This window comes from Melanostigma gelatinosum (assembly GCF_949748355.1).
Source record: "Melanostigma gelatinosum genome assembly, chromosome: 12".
Taxonomy (NCBI): domain Eukaryota; kingdom Metazoa; phylum Chordata; class Actinopteri; order Perciformes; family Zoarcidae; genus Melanostigma; species Melanostigma gelatinosum.
The window spans coordinates 7,639,366-7,656,966 of NC_136645.1; the positions used below are offsets into that span (position 1 = coordinate 7,639,366).

The window sequence follows — 17,601 nt, forward strand, 5'->3', positions numbered from 1 at the left end:
CTTGAAAATCTGGTAATCAAAGACCACAGTGTGTCTCGTGAAGTGTTACTCGTTCATATGCAGGTGGTTTGGCTGTGCCGTGTGTATCGTGTGTGACCTTCCCAGTGGCGTGCTGGTGTGCAAAGCTCTGTGAAGTAGAAGTATTCCTCTTTACTGTTCTTCAGTTTACAGAGCAGAGATTGCTCCGTGTTTTCCACTGAGGACAAAGTTGCTCATGGAGAAAATAGTCCCCTGTGAAGCAGGCAACGCAGAATGACATTTTGCCTCTACACACACACACACACACACACACACACACACACACACACACAGAACATGGCTGGACACAGTCGGATACATCTGCATACACCGATGAACAAGTTATTACAATTAAATAGTGCAGTATTGTACTCATTATCAAATCAACACAGCTTTCTGAGCAAAGTTCAGGGCAGCTTTGTTAATACATACTGCACAACCTTATTTACAATGAACAGCTCCATGACGAACTGATCTCCATGTTGTTGACGTGCACACAATGCTCAGATAAAGCCAGAGGAAGGCACATTTCATGAGTGACATCCTGAATGAGGAGAAAATAGCTTACGTACACCCACACAAGCCGGAAGGTTATAAACATGACTCACCAGCAGTGTGCGGTGAGACTATACAGCAGTGTAACTTTTAAGGATTTTAAGGATCTCATGCTCTTCTAATGGTTTGTGAAAAACAAAAGACTTGGCTGTTAGTGACGTTTTTGGCAAGCCTCTTTCATTGCCTCACGTGCTTTTATTTCCTTCACAGTTGAGCCTTTGTTGCCTTGTGTATCTGTGGTAATTGTTGCTTCCTCTTGATTGTGTCATCATTTGCCTTTGCAAATGGTGACATTTCTGTTCATTTTGTTTTTCCTCATCAATCTCCAATGAGAGCCGAAATGGAACATCACATGAATACAAAAATTGTGACAATATGCTCAGTTTTTTTGACTGATATTTCCAGGCTCCAACCCAACTGCCGTTGTCCAAATCAAGTAAAAGAGCAACGCAGTCTCGACATTTCATGAAGCAAGAGTTGAAAGCGGGACTTGTGATGAAATCTTAAAGCTTAAAAATATCTTTACTCCTGTTTTGATCTCTGTTACCGTTCTTTAATGTTGAATGAAACGTCCAGATCCATCTTCTCAACAGTCTTTCAGCATTTTGTATAAACCTTCCCTCACTGACGAAAGTGAGTCGTTCATGAGTCGTACAACATTCAGCTGGATGTAATTGTGCCAAAATGAGACACTAATGCAGTTTCTCCCAGTCAGAAATGACCTCCTTTTAACTCAAGCACTGATAGTTTGGCAGTGGTCGGAAGACTAGAGAAGCGCTATACAAGTCCATTTACCATTTAGTGATCCCAAAATAAAGAAGCCAGAACAAAAACAAAAGATACATTTGCATTGAGAGATAAAAAATAAAAAAGCTATATCTGCCTAATAATGTCGTCTCTTTCATCGTTGTGGCGTACAGTGTGTTTTCGGTGGGAAAGGTATCTCGATGAGGACCCTGCCGATGGGGCTCATGCGCTGCAGACTGAGATGTGCTGTGGCCCGAACGGGCCCGTTGTTTGGCCCGGAGCCACCATTCTTGTCCTGTCAGCTCAAATCTCATTGACCACTCCAAATGGTTTGTCAGATCCTTCAGAATCCTTGTCCAGCTCGCAGCACTGATTAAGAATTTAACAAACATCAGCTTCACTTGAGACACAGCTCACAACGTTGGCAGCGTGGAATGAGAGATTTAAAGGCGAGGGGCAGTTTAGATTCATGAAACAAACTCAAACTCACGGGACATTTCTTTCTGCGTTTGAATTTCTTTCTGCGTTTTTTACATGATGAGCATGTCTACTTTAAAGTCCTCATTGTTCAACATTGCACTTCTGCTCCTCCCTCCTTCCTCTCATCATCATCATTATCATCATCACCACGACCTCCATCTGTATGATTACTGGTAAAGTGTTCTGTATTGCTGACAAAGTGTGACAATACAGTTCAGCATGTAGTGGTGGAGCTTGAATAGAGGTTCCAAATAGCATACTAATGGCTGGCGCTTGTTGTCTTGGTAACCAGCTCAGAGTTTAGGCATAGATATTGGCCACTCAGTGTTGAATGTCACCACAAACTGTCAGAAAATGGCAGATAGGACGATCACATCACTTACAACTCTGCCACTTTGTTATCTTGCTACTCATTATTTACGCATGAGGTGTTCGGCACCTTTTGTCTCTCGGAGACCTGTTCCATTTTTGATCTATTTTCCCCATCCATCTGATTGTTTTTTTCTCTTTCTCCCTATTAGCTGGCGTCTTGGGACTCTACTCGTGGTTTGAACGGTAGCCTGAAGGAGAGTCGGATAGAGAGCGGCATGCAGGGAGTGACGCTGAAGATTGTAACGTTGCTGGTAAGTTGTGGGAGTACAATGAAGCTATGAACACTTGACCTGAGTCGGCAAACACCACAGTATAGAGGCAAACGCATCCAATAGGTTGTTTGTTACGCCCACATATTAAGCAATAGTTTCTCTGAAATACACGCTGAAACATAATGAATTCTGTTTTTAACAGAAAAATGATTTGCCTGCTGATGAATTGATTGTGATGCTACAATGTTCAGCAGCAGTGAAAGACACTTAACATTCCCTGCAGATGTTTCACAACAAAACAGTGAGTTAGCATTAAAAGCGAGCAAGTAGCGTAAATAACATGATGGCTTAATAAATGAAGTCCTGTATTTATTATTAGGCTGCCTTTAAAAAACAAAGCCAGTTTGTTACCTCAGTTGAGTGAAATACAGGCTCTGCTCACTTTTTGAAAATGTACTGCAATAAACTAAAGTTTCTAGTTTCTACTGGGTTCAGTGAGCTGTTATCACAGAAGGATTGGGAACCAAAAACCTAGCAGAGAACTACACCGCTTCCAATCTACTTTACTCTACTTTGGTCACTTATTCCATCTTGTCCTGTGAATCTAGAGCGACAGAAGGCCGTTCAAAACAATCCTACATGGCAGCAGCTTTTTCTTCACCTAACTTCATGAATTGTTGCAGCTAAAGCCACTTCCCTCCCCCTCTCTTCATCCTCCCTCTTCTTCACACATGACTTACCTGCCCCATATTTATTCGCATAAGTTCTGCTCAGCTCTCCCCCGGCAGCGTCACTTAATCAAGTCATTTGCCTCGGCCCACTTCAACACCTCCTCCGTCCCTCTCCCCCTGTCGTCTTCCGCTCTCTTTACTCCTCCTTTACCTGTTTAATTCTGCCCTGACACTTTCAACCCATAAAGAAGAACCATGGTCGGGTGCAATCAATTTGAAATAGCAATTTCCACATTGATTAACCATAGCAGTTGCCATGCCGCCATGTGTTACAGGTCAACAGTTGCAGAGGAAACTATTTTATTATGATGAAGTTTAACTTAGATCACCTTCGAAGCTTTTCATAAAGGTGTCACCCCAAAGTTCTTCAGATGAGTGAATGTGTCCTCGCTTCGCTCGCCAATCTGGCCCCGAGGAGATGATGGTGCATCTTGACAAATGACGTGCCTGTGATCAAGTACACGTACACAACTCTTTTCCAAACTTCCAGGATAAAACGAGGGCTTAGAGACAAAATCCTCACACATTCACGTCCCTCTGCATCACCATTGTCGATGATGCATTATCCAAAAAGTACAATATTTATTCAAACAGGAGGAGCCTTTTGTGATGGTAGCAGAGAATATTCTGGGCCAACCCAAGAGATACAAGGGTTTCTCCATTGATGTCCTGGATGCCCTGGCCAAGATCCTGGGCTTCAAGTATGACATCTATCAAGTCGGAGATGGGAAGTATGGCTCGGCACTTCCCAATGGATCCTGGAATGGCATGATAGGAGAGCTCATTGGCAAGGTTGGTGTGTTTTCTTTTCATCTCAATTAATCAGTGTCCAGATCAGTAAAGTAGAAAAGATTAGAAAAAACATTGCACTCTATCTGCACATCAGTTGTATCCAGTGGGTGACATCACAGATTGATTGAACTGGGTCTGAGTTCTGCTTTTTGGAACTACTGATGAAGTTTGAGACCTCGACAAATGCTGTTGCGGGTCATGATGATAATTGGATTTTAACCCCCCTGGATAGATATAGAAGTTTCCTTGTTTTTCATCACATAGTGGCTATATGTAAATGATTAACATTTTATTATTGTTAGGTACACTCTCACCCATATATTTCAACATACAAAAGCAAAAGAGTGCATAGTGGAAATACTGTGGACTTAATTATTGAGCGAGAAAGCACTCTGGAATTAAAACCTTCACGAGGGCCTAATGATCTCCTTGGTTATTAGCTTAAAAGTCAGCTATTGACTGGGTAGATGATGCTGATGAAAGATCATTGTGTCAGAAAATGACACGGTTTTCCTCCTGATACTGAGAAATTGTCTGATACCTGCATTTTGAAATTGAAAACATGGACTGGTTCCTTCTTTTATGGATAACTAAAGGAAGCTCATTTGAAAACAGAAAATGTAGCATGTTGGAGACACGAGAGCAAAGATCACAGGGTCACCAACGAGTATTTGAAGTCCTCCACAAGTTTTTGAAAGTGTTGTTGAAACAATTCTCCTCGATGGTGACAAAACATCAAGTTTCTTTGAATGTCTAACAACATGCAGTCTTAACCATATGACTCTCCCTCCGCAGCGAGCTGACTTGGCCATATCAGCCATCACCATCACCCCGGCGCGTGAGAGTGTGGTGGATTTCAGCAAGCGCTATCTGGACTACTCCGTGGGAATCCTGATGAGCAAGTCAGAGGAAAAGATCAACATTTTCTCTTTGCTGGCACCCTTTGACCTGGCTGTATGGGCGTGCATTGCCGCAGCTATCCCTGTGGTGGGCATTATGATCTTCCTGCTCAGGCGCATCCAGGCAGTGCGCTGCCAGAACGATGCGGGAGGCCACCCGCCGCCTTCTGTCTCCACTTCACTTCAAAGCGCCATCTGGATCGTCTACGGTGCTTTTGTCCAACAAGGTGGGTTATATAGTTTAAGTCTACACAACATGTGTGACAGTGGATGCAAATGTATGTATCCAACCCTGAATCTAAGCAGAATACGAGCGAAAAAACACACCAAAAAGTACTTCAAGGGATTAAGGACAGAATAATAATATAAAAGGGGTCTAATCAATGAAAATGCACATGTGGATGTCGGTAAACAACAAATGCTGATTCAGCGGTGAGTCAGTGTGAGGCACAACGCCCACCAGAGCGTTTTCTAAAGGTGCCTTTGTCAAGGAGAACATCCCATCTTTAGGTCTGGTGGTGATCCAGGTATGTCCGGTTTGGATAAATGACTTCTTCAGCAGCTGATGTTGTAGCCTGAACAGCATCTATCAACGTCTGGCACACTGCCTATGAGCCTCTTTTAACCCAGCACCCAGTATATTTCAAGAGAAGCTAAATTCCATCTCTTCTCTCTGCCTCTCTTTTTTTTCCTCCTCGGTTCTGGCTTGCGTCCCAACGTCGCCACTTTCTGTTTCAGTCAAGTGGATTGCATTTTTTCTCGGGACGACGTCAGTCGCTCTGATATGGATCTGACTTCTGATGCATTGTGTGCCATTTCCAGGGAGCATAAACTTGGCCGCCGTAACCCTCCAATGATTTCATAATGACATGCCGACACTTGACTGGGTTTTGTTCGATATTCATGCAGATTAAACTCTCCACCCACAGACACACTGACTGTCCTCACTGCCTTTTTTCAGAAAGGGACTGCCCTTCTCTTCTTCCATAAGGAGGTCGGTTAGAGGTAGGAAATAATCTGAATTTGTGTACGAGAACTGATGAAAATTCAGCTGAAACAATTTATTTCAAAGATGAAAGCGACTGCATCACAGTGGGCGGTTGCAGGAGAGGATGCGTCCGTCAAAGCCACATGTAATAAAAATGACTGATGCCGGAGTGCTATGCATCTGACAAGGCCTTCCGTTTTTGTTTCCCCAAACCGTCCTAAGGGCGCAGCTGTGTTGATTGTGACACTTTCAGGCAAATATGTTTTCATTACATTTCACACTCCTGAATCTCTGGGATGACATTTCTGTGGCTTTACTCCTCACAATTTGAATGTGTGCTGACAATGTTTCTCATGTGTCAGTCTTCTCTCCTCAAAGAAAACAAGGAAGGACAAAGGATTAAATACACAGAGGAAAGAACATCGAAAGGACAGGAAGAAAAAAATATACAGCGGAGAACTGCTCTCTTTAATAAAACTGGATTGGATGAGTGATAGAGAGAGCAAGAAACCGTGCAGACTAAATGGCTTTGAATACACTTTCTTGGGAAAATGGGGGGGATGGAAACACAAGATCATCATATGCGTGCAGTCAGCTGCTCCAGTGTTTTTCTTTTCTTCACCTTTATCTATCCAGGAGGGTGTCTCTCTTTTTCAGGAACACCCTGATCAACATTCACTCAGTTACACGTTAGCACTCAGAAGCTGTCCGGAACAACCACGGTCTGATCTGCTGGCCACTGAGCAGCTACACTGGAGCAGTTGGGCTTTAAGGGCCTTGCTCAAGAGCACCTCAGTGGTGGCAATGAGGGAGCAAGCAAGCGCTGCTTTTCACGTCGGGTCACAAGCTCAGTCAAATATGACTGTGATCTCAATATACAGAAGATTCAACACAAAGTGCTGGGTACTTTAAAAGGCATGTTAAATGTGCATTTCAGTAGAGGACTGCCCAGTAATCACTTGACCATTAAATATTTTAATAAGATTTATGATGTAGACATATTTTCAAACCAGAAAGGAGCAGGGTTTGTGGAAAATCATTGTTATAGACATGCATAAAGACACTGTCCAATCTAAAATCCCTTTTCGATGATAAAGTATGACTATGTTGTTGTCCTGTGTGTGCCAGACACACACAGGACATTGAAATGTCTGTTTTCTCATCGAGATGACTCATCTTTTAAATGCACAAAACAATCCTGGTGACTCAAAACATAAGGTAATAACATTAAAAAAGCCTTTATTTTCTTGTCCCTCTCATAATATATACATTAACAGAAACAACAGATAATAATAAATCATACCTACACATTGTGGCAGTCTTTGAACTTCCACATGACATGTCTAGCATATACAAACATGTTGCATAAAGGGGACTGCAGTGCATGTTGTGTTTTTTTGGATTCACACTATAGAGCAGGGATCTGAGATGATGTTTTTATACCCATGTGTTTACAACTGCTCCTCCACAGGCAGTGACTCCATCCTGGGATCAGTGGCTCTGCGTATTGTCATGGGCAGCTGGTGGCTCTTCACTCTCATTGTCTGTTCGTCCTACACAGCGAACCTGGCTGCCTACCTCACCGTGTCACGCATGGACAACGCCGTCCGGTAAGGCACAACGCTGCATCTTGATGTTTGCACTGTGTGAACTGCGTCAAAGGCAGCGCTCACTCTCATTGTGGAACCTCAACACGGCAAGAGATTTCGATTGCAAAATGGAACAGATTTATCTATGCTGCATGTGTTTTAGTATCGTCAAGGTGCTATCATTCTGTCGTGATTTACCTTTAATGTCAAATGCCATTTGTTTGTTATTATTCTCACGGTGGGAACAGTAAATGCTTTAAACATTGTTTTTTGGCCCAAATCTCGATCCAAGTCTTTTGATATCATTACAATCATATTTGCCTAAATCTTGATTAAATGTGTGTCTGACACATTGAAATAACAGCTCTAGCCTTCTAGATTTGACACACCATATTTTTTGCAAGTGGAAGAATGCGACTCCTGAAATCGATCCACTAGAGAGAAGACGTCTCACTCTGTTGACGTTGTTTGAACTACAGAGCTACGGAGTGATGCTTTATGCTTCAACAAATATGTTTTCACATTCACACACTTTATTTGTACTCTCATGCAGTGAAATGCTTGTAGTGTAGAGCCCAGCTGTCCATACGGAGAGGAATGCTGGAGCAAAAGCAGGATGAGGTGGACAAAACACTGTATTTAAAAAAAGAAGGATATTTTGATCGCCTTTATTTCAACTGATATCGATACGTTCAAATGTTCCCAGATCAGCCCTCTATCAAGTATTGTGTGCAATATGAAGATATGTACTGTATAATCTCAATAACTGAAGTAACTGATCCACTGACTATTATGGGATAAGAACCGTCTTTAAAAATATTTGTGTATTTTCTCAAATTTGAAAACGATTTTGCATTGCACTCCAATGACATTATCAGTTTTAAATGAGAAAAAAATTGAAACATCAGCACTTGAGATATTGTCTGTTTCTTCTTTCTTTTCTTTTTTTTTTAAACCTGGTGCCTACATTACCCACAATGCAGCCTCACATTCAGTTGCAGCTTTTGGTGTGCTGTGCTAGTGGCAGCAAATGCATGCTTCTGGTAAAGGCTTTAACCTTTACACACATGCAGTAGTGCTGGCTTGAATGTCCATATGAGTGCATCTCTCATCAGCTGCATTTGGCGTTTGGTCGGTCTGCTTGTTTGTAATTTTTGACCCGCTGCCTAACAACTAGCCTGTCCTCAGTCCAAATGCTATTTGTCAGTGAAGCCAATCTGGTGTGCTGTCTCTCCCTGAAGAAGGGGCAGAGAGGCATTTGATTGCATTGGGTCCGTCTTCAGTTGAACAAATAGCCACATGTGGACACGTAAGGGGGGGGGGGGATCGAATGCTAAGCAGCTCACAGCTCAGCTGTGAAGAGAGAACCCGCAGCCTGTGTGGGATTCAGCTCTGAACTAATCTAAATCGATTGTTTAGAAATTATGCAGATGTAAGGCAATACAACCTGAGATGTATAGTCGTTTGCATACACTTAAAAAAAAAAAAAAGTTAATAATTCAATAGCTTGCTTGTAGCTTTCCTTCTTGCGAGAAGAACAAATCATTGCAATTGAATGCTAGCTAAGGTAGGGGAGACACATTGCTTTCCTGACATGCATGAGACACTCTTACTGAGCAGCAGGCCATTCAAATGAACTCACCTGCTCCATTTCCCAATCACATAATCCTTGAGAGTGAATACTCAGCTAAATGTCTGCAAAATGTAAAAAGAAAAAAAAAAACATTTGTGGAAAATCTTTCGTGACCCTGACTTCAATTTTCTAGTATGTTTAGTCAAGAAAAAAACCAAAATGGACATATGGAACAGGTTGATTAACATTTTGGAAGGATCTAATGATTTTTCTCCTAAATTTGTATGCCTGGGGTCACATCAGAGCAGTAACGTGTAGAGAAGTGATTGCTTGTTTTTAATACAGGGATAAGTTCACATCCAACCTCATGAGTTCTTTGACCGAATGGAGAAATTGACCACTGGTTTTATAGTTGCTTGTGGTTCGCTACCTGAACACTTGATGTTGTTGCAAGATCCTGAAACAGTCAGTGGGTCTTACCATTACCCACAATCAAAGTGGGCATGTCTGGCACATCAATGATCTTTAATGAAATCAATGTTAATCAAACAACAAAACACAGTTGCAATTGACCACAAAGCAGAGGGTGGAAAACTCTGGATTAGCCGTTAGCTTAGCCCTATTATTTCCACAGACACACCTAAAGCTCAGGTATTAGGGAAAATTGAATTTTTTCTTTCTCATTTTCTTTATCATTGTCATTATCTTCAATCAGCATTCTCAAGGGGAAGTCTACCTGGGGAAATCAGGTTTCCCTAATCCCCCTATCTCTGTTTACCGGAGAAAGTAGACTCTAAACTGTTTACTTACTAATCGCATGTAAATGAGCAGACTGTGGCTTGGAAAAGGAAAGCTACTTGCTGAAATGTTTACACGATGCCTACAAAACCATGACCTTGCTGCCTTGGAGTAATGTGGTTTAGGTGGAAGAGCTGTGCTGTCTGAACCCAAGTATGGGAGCAAAGGAACTTTGAGAATGTGGATTGCTGTATTATTATATGCAGTTTTCTTTTCTTTCAGTTGCACTGTGCCTGGAAGGTTCACTCACTGTTCAGTTTTAGGCGCCATCGTTTTATCACACTTTGCTTTAACTTGGCAAGCTCATCTCTAAATGTAATGTCTCATTTCATAAAGATGATAACTTCGATTTGAATTGTCCCTGGTGGCCTCTCACAGAAGAGGGCGGATATACCTCCACATTTGCAATCGTGGAAATTTCTTCCCGCTACGTCCAAACCGTGGGAAGATTGTGACAGATATTACTTGACCAATACAAAACAAATAGAGTGAAGGTGTAGTCCAGCTCCTTTCATTTAAAAAAACATCAAAACATTGTTGCAATGAACGTCTTCTCTTTTTGCCATAAGGCTGCTACTCTACAGATACTGGTTTTCTACCGACCTGTTCAGAGAATGTATAACCTCCTTTTGCAGTCAATGTAAATGCTTCTCACTGAGTCTGTGGGCATGTGAGATTGCCCTTGCCTGTTTCAAAGTGTGCGTTAGTCATTAAATTGGTGTAAAACAATTAACAACTTGGTCTGAAAATAGTTACTTAAGCCATTATTTGCATATTAGACATTTTCTTTAAACACTGCATGTTGTTTTTCCTCTTTTCTGTACATAAGTCTTGACAGAACACCCACGCCTTGGGACACAGAGGTATAAACTGTGTTATATGTGTGAGAGGGAGCAAAAGAGTCTGATGAGTTTCATAACTTTTTTTGTCCTCCAGGATATTACATGGATTAATGCTAATTAAGTGAACTCTTTTTCTGAAGCCTTTCGGTATTGTTTTAAATGTTGCTTTAGTTGTAACTGCTGTGGTCAATTTTGCATTTATTTTAGCGAAATATAACCATGACCAACTGTCACTGATCCTTTGATTCCAACAGTTGTGGGAAATTAGAAATGAGTGACATGCACAAATAAGAAGAAAAGGATATTCTTTACCAGCTTGTGTCTCTGTAGCTGTGCATGGCAGAGAGGGAGAAATAATGGGGTTTTGCTTATTTCACTCTTTATTCCGCCATCATAGCTAATGAGCCCGGTTGGACCTCTCTGTATTGATGAAAAAAAGGCAAACAAGGATAAATGGGTGACAGATATCCTCTGTGTATAAACAGTGTCTACTTCAAACAGCCATTGCCCGATGTTATACCTTTGTAATTTGGACACGGTGCCATCTGTCTCTTGTTTTTCATATTTGTTCCTACTAAACTTGTCCTTCCACCTCTTTTATAAGTTCTAGTTACTCCAGCTGGAGGATCTAAATATTTATAATGTTTATAACTTCATCTCAAATCTGTAGTTCAACATGTGCATGTGCCTGTATAGTTACTTAAAAGCAAGCTGCTATAAAATTCAAGCAGAATATTTTACTCGTTGCAGTAAAGATGGCATTTTATTCTGACAGAATAAGAGGGAGACAATGCAATATCTAATCAGTTATTTCCCTCACTGCTCTGTCCAGCATAATTTTCTTGAGATGAGCTAATTGATTCTCTCATTTTGGAGGGCATTAGTGAGAAGACAGTCCTAGTTATAGAAACATGCTGGTGCTACTTTAATGTGTTGTTTTTCTAAGGACATGGAGCAAATGCACATAGCAGCATGTCAAACATATCAACCGAATACCAGTCACGGAAGTCAGTCATCTTTTGGGTAGATTGCCGGTCATGTTGCAGTCAAACTGCTAGGCAGTAATTTTAGCTTGATACATGTATACTTACATTTTCACACCAGTCATATTCCTTCAGCTACTCATATAATTGTGTTTCTGGACAAGGTTTTTTAAAGGATTATTCCCAGTTTTCCTAAATTATTTAAACGAACGCACTAATTTGACCCTAACTATAGGTCGTTCCAGGACCTGTCCAAGCAGGTGGACGTTGTTTACGGGACAGTCAGGGACTCGGCTGTGTACGAGTATTTCCAGGCTAAAGGAACCAACCCTTTGGAGCAAGACAGCACATTTGCTGAGCTCTGGAAGACCATCAACAAGAACAACGCCTTTGAGAACTCCGTCTCCAGCCCATCCGAGGGAATCAAGAAGGTGAATATTTATCTTGGTTGTTCATTAATAAAATGTTGTCGGAACACTTTATACTAATGCTGCCGTTGTTATTAGACTTCTGTAGACTTTGTACACTTCATATCCTCAAACAGCGATATGAAAAGTCAGATTTAATCAAACCAGTTGATTCTGAAGAGTTAATTATGTGAAACCTGATTTAATACATTTATTAAAATACATCACGGTTTTATTTAAAAACATAATGTAATTACATCTTCAGCTCAGAGAGAATACTGCAAAACACATGTTCAGCCTTGATGCTCATGAAATATAGCTTTTTACTTTCACACCTCCAGGTAGGAACAAAACGTAAGTTGGTTAAATAATTACTGTTCCTGATTCACAGAGGCAGAGGTAAAGCGGTTCTTTAATCTATTGCATTGTGGTTTTCAATTATTCTCGAAAATGGTGTGGTACTGAATTCATATTTCCCTTTTAACATATTAAAAAATCAGCACACACTTACAAACACCAGATTGAAGAATAATCGTAATTGAACAGATTACAGAGTTTGTATGCACTTGTCATTAAACTGCTTTATTATTTAAGCAGCTAACCGCATTCAGCGTAGTCAGGCCAGTTTGCACTACACATACATGAATTAAAAACTAATATTCTCAGTTTTAAATCCCACTTCAAACATTTTTGAAGAGAAGAAGCCATTTTAGTGACAGTTGCTGGATTACTACAGTGCTTCTCAAAGCCCACAAACTCCTGCAAGTGCCTCAGTCTGACATCGGTGTTATAGTTTGTTGGGAATGTGATTTCTCCGGTATGCGTTTATTTATCAAAGCCGAGTGAACTTGAGAGCCCTGTGCAGTCCTAATGAGGTGAACATTCAGCTCAGCTGTGTTTGTTGAGAGCACAGCCTTATCGTGGAAGACGTCGGCTGAAGTCACACCACGGGGAACAAAAGCCAAGGAAGTGCATCAAAAAATTAACAGAAAAAGGTCCAGAAGGATTTCAGACAGATTTTCAGCTGCAGTTGTTCTCCATATTATCCACAGTGTGCGCTTGAGGCTTCAGCACATGATTGTGTCTCTGAAAAATATGCTCCACCCAGAGGAATATAAAAAAGGATGCAACTATTTTCATAAACTTTGTAAAGAAATCGAATAATGTGCTAATCAGTGTGATAATTATACTGTATATGATGCTGGGGGTTTGTGCACTTATTTGCATCGAGGTTTCTCAGCTAAGCTCGCTCCGCTATAAAAACTCATCTTCCACGATTTCATCCTTTGTATGTCTTCTGTTGAACTATCCAGGCAAAGCAGGAGTCGTATGCCTTTCTGTGGGACATGGCGGTGTTAGAGTACGCTGCTCTGACAGATGACGACTGCACACTGACTGTAGCAGGCAACAGCATGAGCACCAGAGGCTACGGCATAGCCCTGCAGCATGGCAGTCCTTACAGAGACCTCTTCTCTCAGACGTACGTATGTTTGGTATATTTTTAGCTCAGCGGTAATGGAACCAGAAGATATTTCCTGATATTGGTATCCTTCAACCTGTAAATTGTTTTAATTCATTTAAGGAAAACCGCAGTGTGTTACAACTTTTTTCCCTTCATAGTACAAGACTGATAGAAGTGATTTTTTTTAAATCAAGGCAGCACACAAAAAATATAAATTCATGGTTAACACCGTCCCAGGATTACCCTGAAAACTACAAACAGTGCCTCGGTGAAAGATCTTTAAATTCATGACTTGCCGGAAAGAAGCAGTGAATATTTGAAGGGGTTCCATGAGTGTAAATGTCAAAAGCTGTGAGTCATTGTCTTCCTTTGGCTTTGGGTGAATGTGCCAGTCACTGTTGAAGAGGTTGAATAATGACTATGCAGAAAGCTAACCGCTCCGATGGGACAGGCTCAGCGCCTCAGTTTGAACTCCGCCGTCGTCGTTCTCCTCAACAACAAGCATCCGTTCCTCTCTGCACACGAACTAATGAGCTGACTCGAGTATTTGATCATCTTTGTTTCCACGCGTACAATTTGATTTGAAACCAATTAATGTTGAAGCTGACATTGCTTTTCTTTTCCTTGTTTACATAAAACCGGTCATTGAGCTCTGGTTAGGAATTGTAAATTGTTTCAACCATGCGTCAACAACACTTATTGCAAACTGCAGCTTTTAATACAATTATTGCCACAATGGGTCTTTAGTTAGCTGACAATCAATGCTATTGCAGTACATTAACACAGTATTATCAAGTAATTATAGTCATGCAGAGCAGTTGTATTCATTTTCCTTCATGTTTCTCCTCAGAAATGATTTAATCTTCTACTCTGATTTGATTAGCCAGCATTTAACGTGTCTGAATCAATGCTATAATATTATGATGTAAGATTTGCCCAATGCCGTGTGCTGTCATTACACGAAACTCTGCCCCCACTTTGTGTGAAGTAGCTACTTGTGTTTCTTCTCCACAGGATATTGGAGCTTCAGGAAAAAGGGGACCTTGACATCCTGAAGCAGAAATGGTGGCCGAGGAAAGGCCGCTGTGACCTGCAGAGCCACGCAGACGCCCAGCCGGAGGGCCGGGCGCTGCGTCTCCACAGCTTTGCCGGCGTCTTCTGCATCCTGGCTGCCGGGCTGCTGCTGGCCCTCCTGGTGGCTGCACTGGAGACCTGGTGGAACAGCAACCCGTGCCGGAGAGAGCAGCCCAAAGAGGTGACAACCGACATCTCATCGGGCCAGGGTCCAGTCCCAAGCCTGCTAACCCAGAACCGGTCCATGGTGGACACCACGGGTCCACCTGCACCACCAAGACCCTGGTCGAGACCCAGACCCCCGGGCCCCCCGGTCCTGCCCAGAGATGCCACTGCCACACTCTACTTTATGGATCCAGCAGGCGCTGACACCAGCCCCGATTTAGTAGAGCTGCAGTACACCCAGTTATAATAGGTGTGCCCCTGATGATAGTCCAGACATCGTGTGATCAATCTACTCATTCCTTCTCATGTTGGGAGAGAGGTCGGGGTGCTTTGTTAGGGACATCTGAGGCTTCTCTCGCAAACACACTCTCTGTGATTCTCTCATACTGACACGTAAAAACATGAATTGCCTAAACAGACAATCGCAGTCTCTGGTGCTCATGTGAGAAAACCGCAGCTGAAGTGATAACAGTACATGATGTTGAATTGCAAATTCAAAAGCCACATACTGAAATTGTACTTCTGAGTCAATAAGTGCTTCAGTTGTACAATAGCTCTCTTTAGCTAATCCATTCAAGTCTTAATACTTTAGAGCTCCGACTTCATCTCGCTGCTGTCAACTGGACAGCCCCTCTGCATGAGGCGTCCAGACAACTAAGGCTTGACATGGATCCCTAAACTAAAGTGTGAGCAAAAGCAGATAGCAAAGAATCTGAGCATTGACTTGCTTGACTTGGCAGTCCCAACATTAAAATGAGAATCACTGTCTGAGGACACCCATTAAAGATCCAGTCCTGTCCCGAAAAGACACAGTAAATCAAACTCCACCCGTGCTGTTTTTTGACGCATTGCGTTTGACTTACTGCTGTTGATTCCTATTTCAGTTTTTGTGTGCAGCTGCTCGAATAATAACCACATACGGCTGTCATGTGAGATTCACAAGAGACAAAACATCCCTGTCTCCTTATTTATAGAACAAGAGTATAATCTCATGGTCATGTGCTCCATTATTATGTTTGTAGACATGTTTTCAAGCGATTTTCCACCCAAAATGTTATCCTCGAGCGTTAAACGCTCTCTACAGGCTTGAAATCTTATTGTAAAAAGTAACTGTTGCCGAAATGACGAGTTGATTATTAGTTGATAAAAACAAGATAAATGTTTAAGTAGATTAGTTGAGCAACAGAAAATTATCTGGCAACAATTTCTACGAGACTGCCTGACAAAGTTAAGATAACATTTAATAGACCAATCAAAAACTTCATTGACAGATTCATAATTCATTTAAAAAATAGCATTAGCAACCCCAATATAGAATGAAGTCTTTTATAAAGCAAGAATTATTTGAGTCAAACTTTTAAATGTTAGAATTTGCAACTTTCATACTGTTAAATAGCCTTCAGTTGTTTTTGTTATTTGAGGATGATAACATTTCTTACCATGAATTCAAGCCGACTACAGCAGCTTTCACAGCAAACTTGTTTTTTGAAAAGTTACCTTTCAAGCCTGTGCAGAACAAGTGTTTAATATTCATGAGATTGTGGTGGAGTATCACTTTAAATTGTTCCAAGCATTGCTCGCACCATGACAGCACAAACATACAGTATGTGGACATTATGACAGCCATTTTAAACAAAACCTACTTCAAAGCTGTATACATCAGCGATACAAAGGAAAAGTTTGACTTTTTTGGGAAATAGCCTTTTTTGTTTTCGTGCCGGGAGTTAGATGAGGTGATTACTATTAAAGATGCACCGATTGAGTTTCTGCTGATCAGCCATGATCAGTCTCATATTTATGATTTCTTGCCGGTCAGATTTACAGACATGTGCCACTTGACTGTTTAAAGTCAGCACACAGTCAACAGAGACAGTAATGTTACAGCCACACACACACACACACACACACACACACACACACACACACACACACACACACAACGTGTCGGTGGCCGCAGCATTTGCACAAATTGTCACAACTGCTGTCCAAAATGAGCCACGGAGGGACAACCAACTGAATCAGACATGCTGCTCAGAGTTATCACAGTGACCGCATTTTGATGCATTCAAGTTGTCTTCAGTAGAAAGGACTTTTGGGCAAAGTCAAATTATACCGTTATGATGCGTTAAAAAGTAATCTTGTAAAATGTAGTTTTTGGCGACAAACTTCCAAAAATACAGTTGATTGATGGAGATGTTTTCACAGCAATATAAAATAAATATTTGCGAGGAAATTATGACCTCACACTAACTCTAAGCAGCTAATAATACAGAATTAAAATACAATAATTTACTTCCTTATAATTTCAATTGTGTGAATTAATACCCGCTATAGATGACAATAACAAGGAAGGTTTACACTGAATATGGGGCAGCTGCAATTATTCTTCGGGACAGTGAAAAAAATTGAGCCTTGCGGCCAATTAGAGTTCTTAAATTGGAATCGGCAGGTTGATCTTTTACAAATCTGAAAACTGAATCGGCAAGCCTTGGCAAGCCAAGGAAGTGCTCCAATTGTCAGCTTCCTAACATCGTCTCTAAAGAAAGTAATCAAACTGGAACCAGGGTCGCCTGAAACTGCTCCCGGCACTTCACAGCTCGGTACACAACGCACAGGCATGAGAGTGGTGAAGATCTCTTCTTTAACTCTCGAGAGGCAAGCCAATAAGAGGATTTCTCAAAATGTCAAACTATATCTTTTACTATTCTATTGCAATTATATGTCAATGATCGGATTCACAAGGGACCGTTTTGGTTATGTATCATTGTCTGTGATCTTCAGCAGGTGACTAAGGATTACGGTCTGGAAAGGGTTTCTGGTCCATTGACATATAATGACATAACAAGCGCTTCACCAGAAGGGAGGCGGCACATATGGACAGACAGACAGAGAGACTGGGAGGAGGCCGAGGCTC

General features: G+C 41.5%; 1 protein-coding gene across 1 annotated transcript in view; it reads left to right on the forward strand.

The window, feature by feature from the left end:
* grid1a (glutamate receptor, ionotropic, delta 1a) overlaps positions 1-17,601 on the forward strand; it is a gene marked incomplete at its 3' end in the record, with an annotated part of 183,464 nt that overhangs the window by 164,403 nt on the left and 1,460 nt on the right. Inside the window, exons 9-15 of the mRNA XM_079280878.1 lie at positions 2,322-2,423; positions 3,710-3,907; positions 4,703-5,033; positions 7,266-7,404; positions 11,815-12,010; positions 13,300-13,466; positions 14,463-14,703. Of these exons, the coding sequence (XP_079137004.1) occupies positions 2,322-2,423; positions 3,710-3,907; positions 4,703-5,033; positions 7,266-7,404; positions 11,815-12,010; positions 13,300-13,466; positions 14,463-14,703 (1,374 nt within the window). The remainder of the gene's footprint in view (positions 1-2,321; positions 2,424-3,709; positions 3,908-4,702; positions 5,034-7,265; positions 7,405-11,814; positions 12,011-13,299; positions 13,467-14,462; positions 14,704-17,601) is intronic.